Source organism: Eutrigla gurnardus, assembly GCF_963514095.1.
Source record: "Eutrigla gurnardus genome assembly, chromosome: 17".
Lineage (NCBI taxonomy): Eukaryota > Metazoa > Chordata > Actinopteri > Perciformes > Triglidae > Eutrigla > Eutrigla gurnardus.
The window spans coordinates 12,319,289-12,341,953 of NC_139928.1; the positions used below are offsets into that span (position 1 = coordinate 12,319,289).

The following is a 22,665-nucleotide window of genomic DNA, read 5'->3' on the forward strand; positions in this document are numbered from 1 at the left end:
GACACACGATATACAAGCATATGTTATGACTTTTAAATCATTTTTACAACATTTTATGAATTTTGTCGATTTTTCACTTTTTTTTCGACATGCTATAGTATGACTTTTTTTTTTCTCGAAAAATTTGACCAAGGTTTTTTATGACTGTTTTAGACTCAATACACTTAGACTTGGCGCGACAAGCAATATGAGCGATTTTTGTGACTTTTTAACAATTTTTTTAAGACTATTTTTTCAGGCGGACAGCCTGTCAAGCCTTTTATAACTTTTATTATAGCAAGGAAATTAGGAGAGAGACAACATGCTGGAAATCCCAGGCTGGATTCGAACCCTGGACCTCCGCGTCGAGGACGTTAAGCTTCTGTACCTGGGGCAGCTGCCCTAACCACTGCACCCTCACAAATGTATTCTTTCTGACTTTTCTATGAATTTTTACGACGGAGAAATACTAATAAAGAGCTTTGTTCTGTCATGGTTGCAAGTGAAAACCAGGTGAAAACCTATTACATCCTTGAGTTGGAAAAACTACAGACACTAAAATAGCCTCACTTCTGTTTTATTCAGTCTATAAAATAGGCTAATACTATGTCATTAAAACCAGTTGTACAAAGAGCATGAAATAAATTTCCAGACATGTTACAAAATGTATTGTTTTCCTAAAGTTTGAAAAGTACAAACACCTTTTTTACAAAACAGCAAAACTACATAGTATTGCACAATCTTTTCTCCAAAGTATAAAGTTATCAATCGCCATCTGCAGGACAAAATAAGAAAGAATAAATTAAGACCTTGTCTTAAGCATAATTCTTTTTAAATTACAGAACATAAATAAAATAAAACTCTACATTACTGAATTAGTCCTTAGTCAACAGCGCTAATTTATACGTAAAACAAGTCTGAAAAGAAACAGAAGGATGCTGTTCTTTATTTTAACTAATACTTGCAAAAATAAAAGTGCATTTCGATAGTCAAACTTCACTATGCGGCTTATTGAGGAAAAGAAGATTTTTTTTTTGTTCTGAAACAGAAAATATATGTTATATACACATTTAAAATATACAGTGGGTATAAGTGCTTTAAAATCATTCAAATCTGTACATATTTAAAGTACGTATTCCTCTTTTGGCAGGATGAACTCATCAACAGACAAACTTTGACCTCACCGACGCGGCGCACGCTCACAGGGACAAAGTGAAACAGACAGGAAAACCTGAACTCCCGTGTTCTTCACAGGTAACACTCGTGGAAAGACTTAATACGACGTAGCTGTGGCTACTGCTCTCGACAACTCTACCTGAGTCAACTGAAAGGATGAAACTCAAAAAAGGCAAGGGGGAGAAAGGAGAAGAGATGGAGAGAGGCTAAAGTAAGGTGTATGGTGAATCTCCAATCAGCTGTCATTCTGCGAAATAACCTTTCAATATAGAACACGATAATAATAAAGTCTTCTGCCCTGGTGAGTGTGTATCACTAATACACCTGTCCGTTTTTTTCCCCTGGGACTTTGGGATATGTAATCACAATAAAAAGACACAATGCTTCTTTTTGCTTAATGCAAACAGTCTTGCAGGCCTTCAACGAGGCCTTCCCTTGTGTCCTATTCTTTCAGTGTTTATAGCAGTACTGATTCAGCATCTGGGTGTATCAAAACATCGCAAGAGTGCTGATCCGAGACCAGTTCGCACCTTTTACATTACAGTGGGCCTATCCAACCTAACTGCTGCAGAATCAGTAGTCCTCTACTTAGCGTCTCCGTGCACATCACTGTCTTTCACATAACCATAACCATTCATCGTCTCGTCTTCTCCCTCCTCGCCTCTACTTCTCGATGAGGCCCGCTTCTTTGATCTTGGTGTAGAAGAACTTCTCCAGTAAGTTGGCACACTTGTAGTACTCGCTCTCCGGAGGGTTGTACTCGCGACAGTTGGTGAAGATGCGCTGCATGTCTGCCATGAACAACTTGCGCGTTGTGTAGTACCTGCTCTTCAGACGCTCGCTCATTGTCTTCAGGTCTGCGAGGGGAAGAAATGTGAAAGTCTTTTGAGTTGTTGTCGAGTCGGTTGTACCCCACAAACCTAGAGCTCTTCTGTTTATGCACGATGGACACACAACCACGTATCTATTCTAAAAGATCTGCATTCCACCTGCTAAATCTAAAATATATATCATACATTTTATAAATCTCATATATATTTGATATATTTTAGACTTATAAAATATGTAAGGATTTGCACTTGTTTATATATTTTATGAATCTAAATATATATAAAATATAGATTCCTAAAATAAATGAAGATTCAAAACACAAGTGCAAATCTTTATATATTTTAATCTTGAAATATTATATATATATATATATATATATATATATATGATTCAAACCAATGCAAATCTTTATCTAAAATACATAAAGATTCAAAGCACAAGTGCAAATGTTTTTTTTTTTAATGGACTGAAAATTGCGGCATGCTGTACACAAATACTGTAGAACGATTTAGCACTTCCTCTTATGGAGACCAACAGAATTAGCCGGAAAACAGAGCATCAATCCCAGCATGCATCTACACTGCTGATGTGTCCCCGAACCTCATCTCACTTATTGTAGTAAACATTAAAGTAGTTTATTCTATATCGTCTATTGGCGAGCGTGCTCCACTTTAAACCCTCTTTCACTGTCTCAGATGTATGCTCTATACATACCCATGGGGAAGCGAATCACTTGATAGTACCCGGGTGCCTCTGTTTTCTTCACTGGCTCCATAAAAGGCCAGGCATTCGGGTGACTCTACGGTAAAAAACCCAGTCTGGTAAGAACAAAGCGTCCGTATGTGTGAAAGGAATACTGCATGTGTGTGCATGTGTCTAACCCTGACCTTCACATGCTGGAGGATGGTCTTCAGAGTGCTGTACAATTGATCTGGGTCCTTCAGTTCCTTCCTAAAGTACATAAAAGAAAACATAATCGTTTGACATTAGCCAAGGCGAACCAACGGAAAGGTAACTCAGATCTCGTACCGCAGAGTCACACTCACCCTTTCCCCACAGGCTTCCAGCCAGTTTCACCTGTTGATATAAAGAAACTAAAATCAACTTTATATATCCCACTAAAGAGATCCCTGAATGTTAAATACAAAATATAAGAGAAAGATATACAAGCATAGTGTTAGATCAACATTTTAAGTAACGTACGAATGCCAGGAATGCTCTCGATGGGAATCTGCCGAACTCCTTCCTTAAAACAGGAAAGCCCCGGATAGACCTTTCTGATCTGAGCCTGCTTCCTCTCTATCAGCTTCTTGATGATCTGAAGGAGACCAATGAGATTCCAATGTATTAAGTGTGGGGACAAATTATGCAAATATACTAAACATAAATGTAAACACACACCTCCTTCTGCTTCTTGATGATGACAGAAAACTCTGTGTAGGGAATGCTGGGGTTGAGTTCGCAGCCCATGAGTGTGGCTCCTTCATAGTCCTTGATGTAGCCCACGTATTTGGCCTTGGGGACCTTGATGTCCTTTGAGAAACCCTGAGAGGGAGGAGATTTCTGGTTTCTTCTTGATGCAGTACATATACTGTATTATACCACACCTCTCATCACCTATCTTTTTAAATAATAAAATGGAAAGTAAAAGCAAGTGGGAAGCAGTACAAATGCGGCCAAGTGGCAGCAATTCCATTTGTAGAAACAAGGGCAAAAAAGCAGCAGTATCAAAATAGCAGGGCTGTCCTGAAGACCTTCTTTTTCTTTTCTTTTTTTCTCCGGAGCGTATTTTTGGAAAAGTTTGTTGTGTTTGATGCATGTTTCTAATGCAGACCCATTACCCCCCCAATAAAAAAAAAGAACAACAAAAAAACAAATACCTACACAACAAACAAATATCCTATGTCTTGTTTTTGCTGGCCAATGTTAATGTTTTTTTATGAAGAGGTTCAGGAGGGAAAGGGGAGAGAGAATATTGCATCATGTGATCAGAGTAATCCCAGTATTACACGCGAGTACCATGCACGTTGGACGTAACATGTTACCTGTTTCTTGAAGTAGCCGATGGCGTACTCATCAGCATACGTGAGGAAGTTGAGGATTTCATGCTTTATGTGATATTCCTTCAGGTGGTTCATTAAATGGGTGCCATAACCCTGAAAGCATACGGACAAAGAGGCAAAAAAAGAGAGGTCAAAACGGACCAATCAGACAGCACGAATTCACCAAGCTGGACAGGAAGTGCTCTCACCTTGACCTGCTCATTAGAGGTGACGGCACAGAAGACGATCTCCGTGAAGCCCTGTGATGGAAACATCCGAAAGCAGATCCCTCCGATCACACGGCCGTCTTTGATAAGTGACAGAGTCTTGTGCTTCCTGTCAAAAAATAAAAAATAAAACAATAACGGGAGATCAGTTTGAGTCCGAGTGCACCTCCACTACATCTCTGAATGCCATGATAAGGTAGGGATGCACGAACGGGTCAAAGACCAGCCGCGTGATGTACTCCTTGGGCATGCGGGGCAGCTGGTGGGAGAACACATTCTGGAGGCCGACGAGCCACATCAAGATCCTCTTGTTGGGCTTCTGGTTGAGGGAGTTCCCGATGACGTGGAACTCGATCACCCCCCTGCGCTCCTCTAGACGGGCAGCTTCGTCACGCGCAGAGTGGGCTGACAGCAGACTGGTCTGCAGTGATGAATGACGAAGATCACCTTGCTATACATCGTCTCCATAAAGAATGATGATATCACCAGACACAAAGTTTTCTTGACTTGAGTCAAGAGGAAGCGGTTACCTCTGGAATGGCGGCAGGGTCGGTGATGGTTGCCATGACCTCGTTGATGAGCTCCATGGGGATGTCACCTACGACCCGGGGTCTCTTACTTTCGTCATGGGGGAGGGGCTCTGAGGGTTTACGCTTCTCTCCCACTGTGATGGACACAGAGGACGGTCGTTATCTTTTTATATTTGCATCTTTTTCCACTTTGCATCGCAGCTGCAAATACAGTTTTGTCTTATCTTCCTCATTACATGCCTCTTTTACATCTGCCAATAGACCCTTTTCAGAGCAGCCATTTTCACGTGTCACTGCAGGGTAAACACAGGTGTAATTGATGCTATCAAATTCTATCAAGTGCGTCATGGTCATTCATGTGATTTACATCGTAACTGCCTTGCTTACAGTATAATGTGTGCCTTTCTGGGGTGTTTGCACTTCTATTTCGTGCAGCTTTAATCGCCAACGTTCTAATATGTATTTAAGCAAATGTGTTAGTTGCACCTTTGGGACGTTCCATTTTAAAACAAGATTTATTTGAGGCGATTGATAGAATATAAGTAGTCAGGTGACGATATTGAACCTTAAGCTATGGAGGCTCATGTGCAAATGCCTTTATAATACACGAGCATAGTTTAAATGTAAAAGACAAGGCTTCTCCCACTGTTCACCGTGAGATGTGATCTACTCACGTGGAATTATGTGTAATTACAGGTTTGACTGTAATACCTGGGTTGGGCTCCAGTACAGACGCTGTTTTCCTGGCAGGACTGACACTTCCGCAGGTGGATGGGTCCACTGACACGGGACTGGTGCTGTAGTACAGCGGCCTCGCCACAGGGGGCGCACTGATAACTAGAGCGCAACAGATGGAGGACATACGGTTTGGACGTGTTTCGATCATCCCAATCTTGCGTGACATTTCTCACAGAATCTGAAGTCAGCTTGAAGGGTGTGTGTGTGTGTGAGAGGGATTGTGTTTCTGTTATGACTGTGAGGGTGTGTATGTCACCTGTGTGGATCGGTATCTGCCCTCCTGATGAGCCTGCCAAGAAGTCTTGGCTCCAGATCGGAGAACTATGGCTGTACACCTCCTCCTCCAGCATAGAAAGGAACCTGAGTCAAAGAAAACAAAACAACCAAAACTATATTAAAAAAAGCTTGTCAAGCATGCATATATGCTTACTGTGTATTTCACACTGAGAATGTACACGCATGAGTAAATGGCTCTGCTGTGTGGATGATTATATTTCGCTTTGAATATAACTCAAAATGAGGTTTCTTTTCCATACTTGGGAAAGTGTGTGAGGATGAGGGTGCGTTTCTCAGGCGGCAGCTTGTCCTTTTCCTGTCTGGCCTGCTCCAGCAGTTGCTTCCTCATCACAGTGAACACCGAACGCAACAGGGTCCGGCCGAAGATCTGCGTGGTCTCGTACCGCGGGAGGCTGTCGCAGAACTGAGGCACGTTGCAGTAGCAGAGCCACCTGCAAGGAGCACGCCGCACAGAAATGAGCGTGGTGGCGATGCATGTTAACGGGGATGTCTGGGGGGGGGGGGGGGACGTGGCGCTACCTGGTGTAGTTGGCTTTGTATCCAGCCGCGTCCTCATTAGGAACCCGCTGGCGTCTCTGCGACGGCGTCTCCAGCTGCCAGTAGTTAATCTGGTTGAGAAACATCTTGGCCAGCTCGATGATGGTTTGACATTCCTTAGATGGCAGGTGGCTGAATTTGTACTGGACAAAATTGTTCACCCCCTGGTGGAAAAGGTCAAATAAATAAATGGGAAGAATTCGTGGTGAACAGTGTCGATGTCACGCAACGATTACCTGCTCAATACTGGGTTTTTCAAACGGAGGACTCTCCTGAGCTTCTAACATTGGTTTACCCATCTGTAGGATGGATTTCCTCAAAAGCTGAGAAAAAATAAACAGAAAAAACGGAAGGTACGCTTAAACACTGCCAGTTATAAAAATGTGCATTTGTATATTTTCTTTATAAAAGCAGGGGCTTACTTTGAAGAGGGAAAAGTAGACCTGTTTAGTGTCAGCATCCTCCTCTTTGTGAACACACGTGTAGAGATATTCCACATCCAGGACAATACCTAGAAGTCTGTTCATCTCCTCCTCTGAAACGTTTTCTAGATGGGTCACGTGATCACCTGTTGACAGGAAAGAATACATCTTGAAGTAGTATATCCCATACTCTGTCCTTATTCCAGTCATGTTCTCAGCTCTCGCTACTTTACTGAACCTGCTGACATACCCAAGGTGTGAGAGCAGCTCCGACAAGGCTCCTGCAGGTTGACTATACTGGACTGCTGGTCGGTTCGCGGGGGTGTGGGAGGGGGGTTCTGACTTTTCCAGCCGTTGCACTTACAGGCTCCCTCAGCCTAGGAAAAACACAGTCTGACTGAATACAAGCAGTAATACAGATGAGGGTAAACTTCAAATCTAATTCTAACCGCCTTTTTTATATTGCGAAACATTTGTCTATTAGGAAAACGCATAGGTGGAAGTGGGTTTGTTCTTTGTAAAGTTATGGTGCTTCGTGGATGAAAGGCCAGGCTGTTATTTTACTTTTTAACCAGTGCTTTAAAAGTCAATACTATGCCACTAAGACATTTCCCTAGTAATGTATTATTTTTGTGTTCGGTAAATGGGCCGTACACGGATTTAAAAACTTCACAATCCGGTTAATGGCGATTTGTTATGACTGATTTAGTACAGTATCAGGTGGTGGGGGTGAGAAGGCCTGTCAGCGTCAGCTGGAGCCACCGCACTGAGCATGCGCATGGAAACAACAACAAACTCCGCCCCTCCCGCAGCTGTCACCCTGTCAAAACAAAGACCCCGTCCCTCTCTGCGGATGATATACTGCATAAAACCAATAAAATCCTCCCCGTTTAGCACCGTTCGCTGGCGGGAGGCGCGGGGACACCGGATCGTTTCACGCGGAAAGCCTCGGAGCGCGCACGAGCGCACACACACGGGGATGCAGCCCTTGAGCAAACAGGCAGCTACTCCCAAGTACCAGCGCCAAGCCAGTGTTTACGTTCACCGACCCCCCACCTAGACACAAACAGAGTAACGTCGTACATACAGCGGACAACTTGAAGCGTTTGAGCCGCTGCGCGAAACCCGTGCAACAATGAGGCTCCCGTCAACTCGAGTATTAATATCGCTCTTCCAATAACTGGCTCGTGCATGCAAAATGAAAAAATGAAGTGCGGCAATGGCTTCCTTTGCTGCGCTTGCATTTTATAAACTATTGCAAGCAAGCCCAGGAAATACGATCCGTTATGAATAAAACACGATAAACCGCTGTTTGAAAAGGCGGCCATCTGCAAAATTAGCATACTTTGCAGGATGAATACACTCCGAGTTTTTCCAGTTTCTTCGGCCGAGGTGAAGAGCGGAGTTGCGCCTTCTTCACGGCGATACGTGCGGATCCTCCAGCGGCGCCGGAGCCCTCCGTTCCCCCGGCTCCAGGAGCGGCCGGAACCAGGCCCGCGGCCCCGATGGCCGGCGAACCTTGCTGAATCCCGGCGCTGTCGGCCATGATTCACACGGAACCCCGACGGGACCCCCGGCCCGGGAAATAATCGCTCTGCCGTCCGCTCTATTCCACAAGCGGAGGATCAGACATGGCGCTCATCCTTATTTTCAATTTCTCACTGTAGGCCCATTTTCCTCCGCTAGGGGACTCAGATGGGATAGGCCAAATCCACCACAATTCAGGGAGGAGAGGTCACGAAATGCAACCATTTGTAGCAAATTTTCAAGGTCACATGTAACAGGAAAAAATGTGAATTGCCATGCGGAGGCATATCTGAGCACACAGCGACTAGTGACCCGCGCTCAGCTCATGCAACACGAGGAATTAGCGTCAATACCCAGTATTTTGCAGACTATATTACAATTGTGATTAAAAGTATGTCAAAAATGTTATAGAATATAATCTTTTGTTAAAACCCTGAATGAAAGAACTTCTGACATTAATTCAAATTCGGACAATAATTGCAAAAAAAAAAAAAAAAAAAAAAAAAGAAAGGTTAAAGGTCAGATATGACGAATGAATAAAGAATATATCAATTCGACGTCAATGCACACACATACACACAGCCTGATTACAATAATAAATGCTCAAATTTATTTCAGTATTTATTTGGTCATTACATACCAGTAATGTAAAATGCTTGCATTTAAATGTTTCGGCTGCAATTAAATGTTCACGGCAAGAAAACATACAATTTTACATCCTTATAATGTGTTAATTCATTTATTCATGAATCACCATCGTGCCAGCTGATAGTTATTACACTGTTCCTACAATATCGTCACAAGATTGTTGAGATGTCATGGGGGAAGGGCGGACAGTTGGTAAATCAAACTGTTCTGCATTGTGTCGGGCTCCTCTGGAGGTTTTACAACCAGTTTCTGTGGAAGTTTGGTCTGCTTACAGGGAGGAGTAGCCTGATACAACTAAAAAAGTATAAGTGAAATGCAAGTAAGAGATAATGTTAAAAAATAAAAACCAAAATATTTGGACATTATTTTTTCTTTTAAGAAAAAGGTACAAGACAGACGACTAAATAAATGCAATTCAATTTTTATGTTAATAACACTACATACATTTATAAAGACCACCACTGATTATAATTTAACCATTTGTGTGAAAAAAGCAGCAACAAAACTCCAAACCAAGATTGTAGCTGTTTTTTTTCCTGCTAAATGTACAGTTTTTTTAAATGATTATCTAGACAACTCCCTAGCAAGCATTAGTCCTGTCACTGGTAAATTGAAAAAAGGTAGACTACACTGCAACACCCTATTTACAGTATATTATTTATATATATATATATATGTATATACACACACACACACACACACATACATATGTATATATATATATATATACACACATATATATACACACATATATACATATATATATATATATATATATATATATATATATATATATATATATATATATATATATATATATATATATATATATATATATATGTATATATGTGTGTATATATATATATATATATATATATATATACATATATATACATATATGTATATACATATATGTATATATACACATACATACATATACACACACACACACACACACACACACGTCTATATATCACACTGGCTGTAATTATGACAAGAAATATTCATGAGTATCATTAGTGCAAGGCATGAGTAAGACCTGTAGTTATTGACCACATGTATGCATATGCGTGTGCATATATGTATGCGTGTGTGTGTGTGTGTGTGAGAGAGAGAGGGAGTGTGTGTGTGTGTGTGTGAGTGTGTGTGTGTGTGTGTGTGTGTGTGTGGGGGGGGTGTCGGGGGTGTTCTCTCAACAAAAGTGAGGAAGGTGTGTAACAGACTGTGTGTTTGTGTGCTTATGTACAATTATGTTTCGGTCTACAGAGGCCAGATGGAAGAAGTCAATGTAATGTGTGTGTCCATGAGCAAATCTGTGTTCAGAGACACGCACACATATACAAACGGGCAGGTGTGATTGAGTCTATGGATGAAATCGGTCGTCATCAGCCAGCCAAACCAGGCCCAGTCTGTACACACAGACACACACACAATGTGTCTAAAGCACTTTTTAAACAAGAGAAGATGACAAGTTACTATGATTCAAGGGTGATTATGAAGCAGCCTTACATATTGCAACTCCCAATTCACTACCATCACTTTTTTTTTTTTTTTTAAACCAGGTGGAAACCCAGCAGTGGTCCAGCAGAATTAACGCAATGAAAAAGGTCATCTGCATATGCTAAACCATCCATAGACGGAAACCAAGAGACCCAAGTATAACCACAAAGGGATGGTCTACACAGGATTTGTGAATGGAGATGCATCAGGAGATGGGATGGTGGTGACACTGATAGGTGCCTTGTTGTGGAGAAAGCTGCGTGAACAGAGGGGTTTTGCTGCGCTGCAATGGTTCTTGCAGACGCTCAAGTCCACAGAGTTAATACTGTGAAACATTGCACATTGCCACTAGGAACAGCTAGAAGCAGGCGTGGCCCCAGAATAGAGCCTTAGAGAATGTACACTAGTGCTACTTTGGGTTTAGTGAGAGAAAGGACACGGAGAGCGTGGGCAGGTGGGAGAATCTAAAAGGATTACAGTCCACAAATGTTTTTAAACTTTAAGATAAAATGGTCCATGGTCTTCGTTACCCTAACCCCTTTTCTACTTTAGGCCATATAAGTATACATGTTTGTGCATCCGCAATTCTGACAAAATTATAGCAAACAATAAGTAACAAAAGAACAAAACAAAAAGACTGGTATTAGAAATGCAGTAGTAAAGTCTTGAGCTATCCCACACAAAGGGAAGTAATGACTACCTCGAAATGAAACACTGGGAAGATGATGATAGGCAGGGTGCAACAATGTCTATAATATCTGCTATCATTAATCTAGCAATAATAATTGGTAGATGTAACAAGCTGGTTGGCAGAAAGAAGGAAAGATTGGTTCTGAGACATAACCAGGTAGCAGCAGAATCATGAAGGAGGGAAAGAGGCGGAGAAATCAGTGTAACGGCATTGACTTCCTGACTGCAAAAAAAAAAGGGGGGCGGGGGGATGGGGGTTCACCCGGGGCATCTTTTCTTGTTTTGCAGATCAGAGATTTGGAGATAAGACATTGCATTAGTAACTGCTGTGGCATTCAGGGCATCGGCCGCATTAGTTACTGCTCTACAGGTTGGTTGGAGGGAAGGTGTTCTTCACGTTAGTTACTGCAGCACGGAGCCTTGGCTGGCTGTGCAGCTTCTGTCAGGTCCACTCCCCGTTTCGGCCCGCTACTGGCTCCTGCAGTCTGTGGTTCACTCTTCGGCAATCTCTTCGCTGAAGGGGGAAAAAAACAAATCACTCGAAACAACAATAAAATAAACTGTGTTTTGATCTTGAATTCATATGAATAAAATGAAATACCTAATACTGGTCTATCTATGTATTAACTGTACAGGGATGCAAATGCAGCATATCATGTATCTGAACCACTCTACAAAATATATGAAAAGTGTCAGCAATTACCCACCAATAGCCATAAATATCTCATTCACATTCATAGATGTTTTGGCCGACGTCTCCATGAAAAGTAAGCTGTTGTCATCTGCGTAGGACTGGGCGTCCTGTCAACACAGTGTTAACACCATGAGTTTTCAATATTGACTCACACATTCGTGCATTCAGTGACAACAAGCAACAATCAGATGTGTTAGTGACTGCAAGTCCTGGCAGGGAAAACTAACGGAGCTAAACACTTATATATTTTGGATACATTAACATAAAGCAAAATGGAGACAAAACCATGATATCTGGGAGAAGCGTTCACAAGAAATGCAAAACAAGACTGACTCAAGACACAGTTGTTTGTTTGCTCTGACCTGGAAGGCGACAGCTCTCTTGCTGGCTAGATCCGCCTTGTTGCCTGACAGAGCGATGACTATATTCGGGCTTGCTTGTCTTTGCAGCTCCTTCACCCAGTTCTTTGCCCGTGCAAAGGACTCCTACAAATAGAAAAACCAAACGGTGTGACATGTCAATACTTTTATGTGATCAGTTACTTCAAAAGATATTTCGTTGCAAAACTCTGACATTTTCATTTAGGCCACCAGCTGCATTGGAACTACAACTTGTTGTTCTGAGGTAGTCAGACTTGAGGACATGATCATGGTAAGTATAACCTGTACGACTCAAATATGAAGAGTAAGTGTTGTGTGAAAGATTTAGTAAGGGATGGATGAACGTGCCTCGTTCGTGATGTCATAGACCACAATGGCGGCCTGTGCTCCTCTGTAATACATGGGTGCCAGACTGTGGTAACGCTCCTGACCTGCAGTGTCCCAGATTTCAAACTTCACTGTTGTGTCATCTAGACAAACTGTCTGGGTAAGAAAGGCAGCTGAAAGGAAAGAACAAGGCGTGGGGTGAATCAGCAATACAGTTTGCTGTGTAAACACAGGTCATACATATATATGAAAACAAAGCAATGCCCATTTTGTTATTATGTGACATAAACATATCATTGAACTAGATGTCAGTTTGAGTGGAAAAGAGACGGATGAGATTTGTAGCTCAATTCAAGTGCTACTTTACAAACATGACAATGATCCCGACTACAAAATAAAATAGTAAACTTCTCCACATTCTTATAATTTAGAGTTCTGAAATGTTAAATGTAAAGTGCTGTTGTGGCGATAGCAAAGCAACCAAATGGCTGTAGGGTGCATCCGTCCTAACTTTCACATCATTGAGGAACAACCGACTGGCAGATCAGGAGAAATAGCTTAGTTACTATGAAACTCACCTCCTATCGTGCTCTCCTGGAATTCATGGAACTGACCCTTGACGAAGCGGAGCACTAAGCTGGACTTCCCAACGGCCGACTCCCCCAACAGCACCAGCTTAAACTGACAGATCTTGTTCCCTGCATTGGGTCCATTGGGTCTCGTAGCTCCTCCCCGATTGGCCATGACCTAGTCAGATCCCCTGGCGTCCTGTGTGCCAAACCTCACTATCAGGACTTGTGCTGCTGGGAGCAAGAGAAGAAATAGGTTTACTGACTATCAACGAGCAATGAGCAAGTGTTGAACTTTGCTCAGAATAAACATAACAAAACATATCTGCTAACACTGACTGGAGCGCGCTCCAACATTTTATGTAAACAGTGCATTTCTTTCACAAACTGACCATGTTCAAATGATACCCAAATACTAGCATCAGTAGTTTCTACAGCTGACATTTTGTTTTAGAGCTCTCAACAATTACTCAATCTAGCTGCTTTGATATGAAGAGCGATCCGACAGGGCTCAATATAGAACTGTGGGGGGGGGGGGGGGGGGGGGGGGTGGTGAAACTTAACCGATTTACTTCAATGTGAGTAAACAGGGTGCAGACTATGTTACTTAAACTGTGCAATATACAAACCTAAGCCGTGAATTGGCTTGTCTTAGTGAAAATAAGATATTGTGCATTTTTAGAATTTTGAAGAATATTGGATGATCAAAATAACAACTTAGTCCTTCTGATGCAGTTTAACAAGAGAAAACACACATTTTCACACCCCTACTTTTCACACGTCAAACTTTAGCCCAATAATATCTCACTTTTTTTTTTTACATTGCGCACTCAACACGTTTTGCAGAGGCAATTTCAAATAAACAGTAGGCTTCTGAAGAACTTCCACAACGACGCAGCAGTTTTCGTCTCCATTCACCTTTCATCACGTTATCAAAATGTACTTGCATTGCATGCAATAATACAATCCTTTTAATCTTTAAGTTATGAAAAGGTACACTCAGATGTAAAATTATTTTCAAGTTTTAAACGCAGACAATTCACTATACTGAAAGCACTTTAAACATGCAAAGCACTCATTTAAATATAACTGTCAACGTTGACACAGTTACAAACGCAAGCAGGCATTCCTCGCCGTTATGACTTACATTATGAAAGAGGTTAAGTGAGCCCACCCACAACCACAGAGTAACGTCAATCAAAGGAAGCCTTGTCATGAACCACAGTGTTTTCACGTTTTCACAAGAGTTTCACTCGCCCACAATTACTGGAGCGTCTTAACAACGGCAAGAACCTCTGCATGGATGCATTCCATGCATTCATGCATTGCTTGGTAATGTATTTAGGATTGAACTGCTGTCTCATTTGAGCACAACAGACGGCTGTTGTCAGATAATCGCAGTCTATGGCCGATTCACAGGGAGAGTTTATCCTCAGCATGATCTGTGCAATATTGTCCCTGGCCACAGAAATGAAAAGCTACCTTTGTGAAGCATATTAGTTACATTTTGCTGATGTTGTTTTCAGATGTGCCACAGTTTAAACGTGTTAAACCATAACCTGTGTTTCAATACCAAAGTCTCTGCTGAAACATAACGAGGAGGGATTTATCTTGCGAAAAGTATTCATTTGACTGTCGAATGATTGTCTTAAATGCAAACTACCTCCGGGTAATGACTGTTGTCTTGATTAAAAGCTCATAACAACGCCCATAAAAGTGAGTAGTGAGGTCGTTCCCGAGGCAGTTAGGTCAGACATTTATCCTTCAACGAAGAGTATTTCACAGATAATATTTTTAAACGCGGGCAAAGCAACAAGAAAAGAAGTATACATAAGATGTCCTGCCCTTAGTCAGACACAGGACAGGGACTGTCAACAAACGCTGCGCACCTCAACGCTGACACCATATTTGACTGTCGTTAGTTGACTGTAAACATACTTGCTCGTCTTAGCTGTAGACATGCATCTGTTATGATCTTAGGATAGGACGCCATTTTCCACATTGTTTTGGTTGTCTAGTTGGTAAGCGTACTTGTTTTTTCTTTAAAGTGCCCAGTGACGTTAGCCTCCCAACCACTTTAAGAAAGCACGTAGAACACACAGGCTCAGCTGTATAACACGAACACGACGCTCTAAAAAAAGCTAATCGGTATAATGCTGCTAAACGTTTTCAAGCTGACATGTTGTGCTGGAAGTTATTTCATGTGGGAGTAACGTCAGCCAGCCCTCACTTAATAAACACCATCGTTAGCTTGCTAGCGCTTTTAGCATTCCACCCACTGACCTGCTTCCACCCATTTAGTTGTTAGCCTTCACAAAGTCAGCTTGCTACGCCAGACATTACGAGCCTCTCGACAATGACACCATGTCAGCCCAGAAGAGGAACAGCTGGATCCAGTAAGACGCGACACGGGCCTGTATTTCTGCATTCCCTTAGCCATCAAACATCACCGACATTAGCTGGGGGGGCTAGCGACAGCGCTAGCTAACGTTAGTCCCCGATGAGCGCGAGCCAGTCAGCCAGCTGGAAACCACAACTTGTCGAGTGTCAAGTGACCTACCTGAGAACCAGACGTTGGTTTGAATTTTAAATACCGCCGCTGCAGTATTTAAATACGGAGCCCGGGACACTACGGAGGGGTGGCGTTGGGGAACCAAGAAAATAATTTCAACAATCCCGTCACGTCTCCTCCTTTCTTTCTTCTCGCAACTTCCCCTTAGAACCAAAACACAGACGAGCTCTTCCGCCCCACGTGCCACGTCACACAGCACGTCTGCCAGCCACAAATGAGTTTCTCAGCATGAGCTAATGAGCAAAGTCAAGGTACAGTAGATCATGTGTAATAATACTATTCCATGATTACTGTTCTAAGATTTGGGTTCATGTTTTGAATAAATTGCACTATTATGTGGTTTATTGCATTGTGTAGCAGCATTTGATATTGATATAGAATAAATATAGGAACAATGCACATGAAAAGGAACAGGACCGAAGCAGGTGGGAGACAAATAACATTGTGACGTGTCCATAAATATAGATCAATATTTGTGTGTGTATTTTTTTTTTTTTTTTTTACTGTTATTGGTAATAAAAACCATGCAACTGTTGTTGTTGTGATTTTTATCATACAAACTTATGCTATTGTATTGTTACGGCCTGAAATATGTATAATCATGTACATTACAACAAAAAAAGTTAATTAACTTAATTATTGTGATTGCATAGTAAAATATCAGAAGCCTTTATCACATGTGGCGACTAAATATTTGTGTACGCAGAGAAGATTTGGACGAACACAGTATATTACAGCTGGCTGCGATGACGTCAGATAACTGTTAGTATAGCGACAAGCCAGGAGGGGGCGGTATAGCGATATCAGAGTTTCGCTGGAAGAAGAAAGCTCCGTCCGGCTTCTTCGTCTCTTCCGGTTAAGGCCATAACAGCACGTTTAATTATTGTGGACTATACGTTTTCCCCTCTCGTCGGGTATGCGGGCTTTTTTTAATACAGGAAAACAACACGTTCGGTTTTATTTAGCTCACTAAAGACTCCTACGGAATAAAGTGAACAGCATCCGGTCATGGAGGAGGAGATAGTGGAGACACCAGAGGAGGAGCTGGCAAAGCAGCACCGCAAGGAAAAGAAAGATGTGCAAGGTAGCTAACGGTTTTCACTTTCACCGACAGCTCGTTTGCATCTCGTGCGTCATTTTTATTCCTCGGGATTCAGCACAATGTAGCCACCAGCCAGCCGCGTAGTAGATGGAAAATGTCACTTCACAGGAAGCAATTGTGAGCAGTCCATTTGTGCATTATGTCTTTCACTAGCAGCTCACACGCAGATGTCTGTGGGCTGAAAGTTTAAACCTTCTCATATCTGTCATCCGAAGATGCTAAATACAAGCTGTGACACTCCATTTGTGCGTGGTTTGAAAAGAAACATGCCCGAATGTTTCATTCATTTGCATGTCATGTTGGCTCACTATTTTAATTCACGGATAGAGGTGAAAAAAACCCTAATCTAACCTATTAATTTAACAGCTGTGTTATTGAAGTACTGTTCTGACACTCGTGTGCTTCGTTTCCAGCTAAGATCCAGAGCATGAAAAATGCAATCCCCAAAAATGACAAGAAAAGGAGGAAACAGTTGACAGAGGAGATTTTAAAAATCGAGGCTGACCTAAGCCAGAAACATGAGAAGGAACTGAGTCAACTCAAATCTACAACCAACACAAGGGTAAACCATCCTACATGGAGTCTGTTTATTAGGTGAATGTCAATGTGCAACATAACCAAAGCTCTCTCCTCTCAATCTTAAAAGGTGGAGGAGGTGTTAAATGGAGTGGAGACCATGACGATGGAGAGTGGAGAAGAAGGAGAGGTCAAAGATCAACGCTTAACCAAAGCCCAGAAGAGAAGGGTGAGATACAGGTTCCAACGCAAATAGGGCAGTTTTAAATGCTGTTTAGCCCCAAAGCACTGGAACTGCCATTCAACTGTACAATGAAAGAAGCACACTTCAGGCTAATAATCTTTCGTCCTTATTTTCTACAATTGCCATTCACAAAACACAACATTCTGAACAATAAAAACATATCGCTACCTATATAACACTGATGAAATAAATCGTATTTAAATGATCCTCTCCAGGACAAGAAGGCTGCCCAAGAAAAGGAGAGGGAGAGCCGGATAGCGGAGGCCGAGGTTCAGAACCTGCAGGGTGTGAGGCACCAGGAGGGCTTGAAGCTGGCTCAGAAACTCGCCCAGCAACAGTTTCAGATCAAGGAGATCTCTTCCGATGGCCACTGCATGTACCGTGCCATCGAAGATCAGCTGACACAGCGACCAAAGGTACGTCATCGTGTTATAGGAATGTTGTAACTGTAGCTGTCAAAGTACCTTCTACTCTCCTTGCCGCTGCATTATCTAGAGTTGCTACAGTAGTTAATGGCACAATGCTGCTCTGATAAACATTCAGCAAAGTTTGTACATGTTATTACTAAATCTCACATAGAGATGCTGTTTCATTCATTCTAGCCTGGGTTAATCATGTCAGTGACAGACCTGCGACGCTGCACCGCTGAGCACATGAGAGGCCATGCTGACGACTTCCTGCCTTTCCTCACCAACTCCGACACCGGTGACATGTACACGACAGGTAACGCTACTCATCTTTGTTTTCAGAAGCAATATGTTGTATTAAACATGACTTATTAAGTTTTTAGATGCACAGTATTCATGCGAGTGCCTGTGTTTATCGGCTTCCAGATCAGTTTGAGAAATACTGCAGTGACGTGGAGCACACAGCTGCTTGGGGCGGGCAACTGGAGGTGAGTTATGGGATGTTTGCTCACAGATGCACTGTGCTGTCGCTCTTTGTACTTTTCAATCATCGTTTTCTTTTTCATGTCTTTTCAACAAACAGCTGCGAGCGTTGACCCAAGTACTTCACTTGCCCGTGGAAGTGATCCAAGCCGACGCCCCAACAATAAAAATTGGGGAGGAATTTGATAATGAACCCATCACCCTTGTGTACGTTTTTATTTTTTTTTGTCATATTGTCATATATAGTCAAATCAGGAAAACTACTAAAGCAGCTGTAGACAGACAAACTTATTTAATATAGTTAATGCATAGCTTAGAGTAATATAACCTCTTGACTCACAGACTATATTTTGTCATTGTTTGCAGCTATATGCGTCATGCCTATGGACTAGGAGAGCACTACAACTCTGTGGAGCTGCTAAAGGAACCAGCCATTGCAGAGGACAGCTGAGAGGCGGCTCAGTCTTGGTGTGACATAAACCAGTGTGTGTAATGCAGAGTGTGTTGTAACCACTCACACTAAGAGGGAGACACCCCCTCCCCCCCAATGAAGACATTGTTTGACTGGGTTTTTGGGAGAATATTGCTGTTTTCAGACGGTTAAACACATGTGTCTCTGTTTAGTCCAAAATACCAGTGGACATGATATCATTGTGCTAATGTCAAAACAGCATACTTAAGGTGTGAATGATTTGATGATAGACACCGTTGGTCAATCCCAATGACCCCCGGGGTTCACTTCAGTCCATTTTGGAAAGAAATTTATGCCACATCCTTTTGTTTTCATCCAAAATGAGCAGGAATGGATGTAAGAGGGTCTCAGAGGGGTTGTTTTAATGTTTGCTGTGTTCTTGGAATTAAATGAATTGTGGAACTTGTAAGTCATTTCATTGTTACATACCCTAAACACATAAAATACCAATACGGTTTATGCTTCATTTTGTTTTCCAATGAGGAAATTTGTTTTAACTCATTTGAAATGATACTGTTTCCTACTGCCATTTTATGTCTTTAATTTACAGTGATGCATACAGCCACTCATTCTTTGCAGGTATTTAGCCACAATTATCTGTACAAAAAGATGAATACCTACATGCTACTGCCTCAATCTCTCCCGATTCTCTTATTCTAATGACATGTGACGTGACATTTTGAACACAAAAGGTCTAATCCAAGTGGTCAGTTTCATGTCTGCCAATAAGCAATACACAATGAAACCATAATGAAACACTCATTACATAGTATATTTTTAAATGATCTTAAGTAACAACAAGTAACAAACACTTAAACAACCATCCAACATTAAATCAATCAGTTAAAATTAGCTTTTGGTGCTTATATTTCTACTTCAGTAAAGTATCTAAGTAGTTACTCTTCTACTGGGAATTTGGACATTGGTATTTGTCAACAAACTGAAGCACGTGGGAACATCCTGCTATGTTCAGCTGTCACCACTAGAGGCCGCTGCTGCTTCAAAGCAAATCTTCATGGACTCAAAAAAGCGTCTTGTCGCCAAGGAAACTGAAATACCAGACCTCCAACACAGTCAGTCTTCTCCCTTTCTTTGCCCTTTGGGCTGGAAATGTTCCAAGTACACACGACGCTTGTGATTAAATACTTTTTCATTTTGCCATGCCTGCAAGCTGGCTGAGCTCAATTTGGGAAATAATGCCTTGAAGAGGTTCCTGCTGTTTTGAGCCACCTGGAGTCCTTGAAGAAACTGTATCTGTTCAGCACCCACAGTACAGTAGAGCCACCTGATGTGATGGGTTGATTCTCTCTCTGTTCTGCGTGATTAGCTTCTCAGAAGATTGGTTTAAAAAACAAACGTAATGTCATATTTATATTTTACAGATGGTTTAAGAAACCTTGTGCTCAATCTAAACCAGATCCAAAGTCTTCCAATAGAGATATAGGCACTATGGTGCCATCCAAGATGATCTACATACCTGCAATAACGGGGTCTTACTCTGTTCAAACTGTAATAAGCAAAATGAAATAACCTGTTACATTTGTATCAAATTTGATTAGTTTTCTGACAAAATGTGTCAGTTGAAAGATCTCCAATATAACTTGAAGCTTTTTACTGAACACAATATATTTGAAAGTAACCCATTTTGTTTAGTCCCTCCACTTATTTCCTCCACTAATTACAATTACATTTAATTTGTAATTTACTCACATCACTGTCAACTTTGCCTACATGTTACGCAAATTTAACTATTGTTGACTTAAACTATCTCAAGAAAAGGTCCAGTGAAGGCCTCAAAGCAGTTAAGAATAATGTACTTCTGTGTTGAACCCAAAAACAAACCTGTCTTCTCTATTAGTTTGAGCAAGTGTCAGAATCTCTGCGTGTTGGACCATAAAGTGGAGGAGTTTCCCTGCTGAGCCGGGTCATCTCACCAGCTTGACTGAGATCAACCTCAGCAGCTGTACCAGTGTAAAGAACTCAACCAGAAATAAACTGGCCACCCTTCCAGAGGTGGGTATTGATTTTGACGGTACAATGTGTCAACAACATAGTGAGAAAGCCTTACCTTACATCTCACCCAGGGAATCGGGACACTGGCAGGACTCCAAGTTCTGAATGTGGCTGGTAACAATAGTCCATGTCTCCTGTTGAGGTGGAGTATACAGGATTAGGGAATTCAGCAGCACAACGCTGTATACTGAATCCATATAATAAGGAATTACAACGTCACTGTATGAAACTGGATAATTACTGTGTAGTTTCAGCTGCTTCCCCTGAAGGAGCTTTACCATGGAGGCAACAGGTTTGTGGCTGTGAGCCGAAGTCATCAACTGATGTATTTGCTTATTTCTTCACCTTTGTCTCCCAGGAAGTGGCTGCCAGGTTAGTCCTGTGAGAGGACAGGAACAGGTCCTCTCTGGTCTGGACCCCTTCCTATATAAGGTTTGTTGAATGGCTTTGCTCTACAGCACATTATGGTGTTATGCAAAAAGGGCACTATTCAGGATCCCAATCACTAGCCCATCTTAGACAGAGAGAGATCTGTTAATACACAAATTAACAATCCGCCTTTTCAAAATAATACATTTCTGTCAGTTTTATATCTCACACATGCCATTTGACTCTGTGGTCACTAGGTGGCAGCCAATGAACAGTGAAAATTGTCTAGTTGATCCTGCTCCAGTGCTTAAAATATCTATGCAGTGTGCCAAGTAGCTTTCATGAAATTCCTAATAATAGAATAAGCACTGCAACAGCTGGATACCAGATCTGTACATGGTAGCTGTGCTAACAAAACCCAGTTATAGCTCGATCACTTGTTTTATTATTGTGAACTGTACTCTCTTAAAAATCATACATGGACTTTTGTGTTGTTAAACATAGAGTTTTTTAAAATCCTATATTTTATATTGTGTTTAGCTGAACGTGTTTGTATTATTTTGTCCAACCTAAATAATGACAACACCTCTCTGTATTATGTAATCCAGTTTGACAGCACCATAAAATACATCCCCCAAAATAAAGTTTTGAATAAAGTTTTGAATAAAGTCACACATTGCAGACGTAATTCTAGTAATATCTGGATGAAAACGTTTCTAGCACTTATGCCCTACACATATTTGATGTAAATCTAGTGAGATCTTATTCCCTTTTCAGTGCTGCTCACGCTGTACTGAGACTCCATAGTTGTCCCATCTCTATCTCCATCTCCAGCTAGTGGCATCTGTTCCAACCTGCCAGACAAGAGAGAGAGGGGGGGGGGGGGGAGAACTTCATTTCTAGCAAATTAATTTCCTATCCACGCCTCCAGAGCTCGCTAGCTCGTTCGCTGGCTGCGGCGGCCGCTGCTGCGTGTGTCTACTGAGTCGGAGCCTCATGCATAAGGCATCAGGTTTAATTGCAAACCCAGAAACTAATGACTTTGGACTGGTTAACAGCAGGGGAGCCATACATCTCGAGCAAACTGAATGAAAAATCAGCTCAGAGGAGAGAAAAAAAAGGAGCCTAGCCCCTAATTGATGAATAATTGAAGCGGCGAGCTACAGGGCATAATTGTGACATTTTGTTTCAATCAATTTCCAAGTGGTGTGGGCGAAAGTGCACTTAAAAGGGAAAAGGCAGTGACAATGAATGAGAAAGGAAGAGCGATAGAGAGAGCAGTCGGTGATGGAAATGGACATCGAGTCTTCAGTCATTACAGTGACATTTTCTGGAGCAAAAGACCAAACTCATTCAAACACAAAATGACTTCT

The 22,665-nt window shown here is 41.8% G+C and overlaps 4 protein-coding genes across 5 annotated transcripts; 2 read left to right on the top strand and 2 right to left on the bottom strand.

The window, feature by feature from the left end:
- Nucleotides 1–535: 535 nt before the first annotated feature.
- kat2b (K(lysine) acetyltransferase 2B) lies at nucleotides 536–8,529 on the bottom strand. The gene is made up of 18 exons (XM_084032895.1): nucleotides 8,125–8,529; nucleotides 7,030–7,156; nucleotides 6,780–6,925; nucleotides 6,594–6,680; nucleotides 6,340–6,521; nucleotides 6,060–6,251; nucleotides 5,780–5,883; nucleotides 5,497–5,622; nucleotides 4,786–4,919; nucleotides 4,468–4,676; nucleotides 4,238–4,364; nucleotides 4,032–4,142; nucleotides 3,388–3,531; nucleotides 3,190–3,304; nucleotides 3,033–3,063; nucleotides 2,874–2,937; nucleotides 2,701–2,785; nucleotides 536–2,012 (listed from the first exon to the last, which is right to left on the bottom strand). Exons 1-18 carry the CDS (start codon nucleotides 8,323–8,325, stop codon nucleotides 1,819–1,821), a joined length of 2,379 nt encoding a protein of 792 aa, XP_083889021.1. The 5' UTR covers nucleotides 8,326–8,529; the 3' UTR covers nucleotides 536–1,818.
- Nucleotides 8,530–10,039: 1,510 nt separating this feature from the next.
- rab5aa (RAB5A, member RAS oncogene family, a) lies at nucleotides 10,040–15,862 on the bottom strand. 2 transcript variants are annotated; one of them, XM_084032927.1, is made up of 6 exons: nucleotides 15,675–15,862; nucleotides 13,124–13,345; nucleotides 12,567–12,718; nucleotides 12,201–12,323; nucleotides 11,852–11,945; nucleotides 10,040–11,658 (listed from the first exon to the last, which is right to left on the bottom strand). In XM_084032927.1, exons 2-6 carry the CDS (start codon nucleotides 13,287–13,289, stop codon nucleotides 11,543–11,545), a joined length of 651 nt encoding a protein of 216 aa, XP_083889053.1. In that variant the 5' UTR covers nucleotides 13,290–13,345; nucleotides 15,675–15,862; the 3' UTR covers nucleotides 10,040–11,542. The 2 variants fall into 2 exon arrangements, with proteins under 2 accessions (XP_083889053.1, XP_083889054.1); XM_084032928.1 differs by having other exon boundaries at nucleotides 13,124–13,348; nucleotides 15,675–15,857.
- A 671-nt stretch (nucleotides 15,863–16,533) lies between these two features.
- otud6b (OTU deubiquitinase 6B) lies at nucleotides 16,534–19,337 on the top strand. The gene is made up of 8 exons (XM_084033015.1): nucleotides 16,534–16,770; nucleotides 17,202–17,350; nucleotides 17,435–17,533; nucleotides 17,764–17,964; nucleotides 18,151–18,271; nucleotides 18,382–18,443; nucleotides 18,539–18,645; nucleotides 18,805–19,337. Exons 1-8 carry the CDS (start codon nucleotides 16,695–16,697, stop codon nucleotides 18,887–18,889), a joined length of 900 nt encoding a protein of 299 aa, XP_083889141.1. The 5' UTR covers nucleotides 16,534–16,694; the 3' UTR covers nucleotides 18,890–19,337.
- Nucleotides 19,241–22,089, top strand: lrrc69 (leucine rich repeat containing 69; the record flags this gene model as incomplete). The annotated part of the gene is given in 9 exon segments (XM_084031489.1): nucleotides 19,241–19,246; nucleotides 20,082–20,111; nucleotides 20,117–20,207; nucleotides 20,293–20,351; nucleotides 20,995–21,043; nucleotides 21,046–21,065; nucleotides 21,172–21,215; nucleotides 21,282–21,295; nucleotides 22,070–22,089. Coding segments are annotated over 9 exon segments (333 nt in total).
- Nucleotides 22,090–22,665: the final 576 nt, after the last annotated feature.

Coding starts and splice junctions, on each gene's coding strand:
- kat2b (XM_084032895.1), bottom strand. CDS start 8,325: ATGGCCGACAGCGCCGGGATTCAGCAAGGTTCGCCGGCCATCGGGGCC. Junction 6,926..7,029: donor GAGCTGCTCTCACACCTTGG/GTATGTCAGCAG, acceptor TCCTGTCAACAG/GTGATCACGTGACCCATCTA. Junction 5,623..5,779: donor GCAGATACCGATCCACACAG/GTGACATACACA, acceptor GTTGCGCTCTAG/TTATCAGTGCGCCCCCTGTG.
- rab5aa (XM_084032927.1), bottom strand. CDS start 13,289: ATGGCCAATCGGGGAGGAGCTACGAGACCCAATGGACCCAATGCAGGG. Junction 12,719..13,123: donor CCAGGAGAGCACGATAGGAG/GTGAGTTTCATA, acceptor CTTTCCTTTCAG/CTGCCTTTCTTACCCAGACA. Junction 12,324..12,566: donor TCTATGACATCACGAACGAG/GCACGTTCATCC, acceptor TTCTATTTGTAG/GAGTCCTTTGCACGGGCAAA.
- otud6b (XM_084033015.1), top strand. CDS start 16,695: ATGGAGGAGGAGATAGTGGAGACACCAGAGGAGGAGCTGGCAAAGCAG. Junction 17,965..18,150: donor AGCTGACACAGCGACCAAAG/GTACGTCATCGT, acceptor CATTCATTCTAG/CCTGGGTTAATCATGTCAGT. Junction 18,646..18,804: donor AATGAACCCATCACCCTTGT/GTACGTTTTTAT, acceptor CATTGTTTGCAG/CTATATGCGTCATGCCTATG.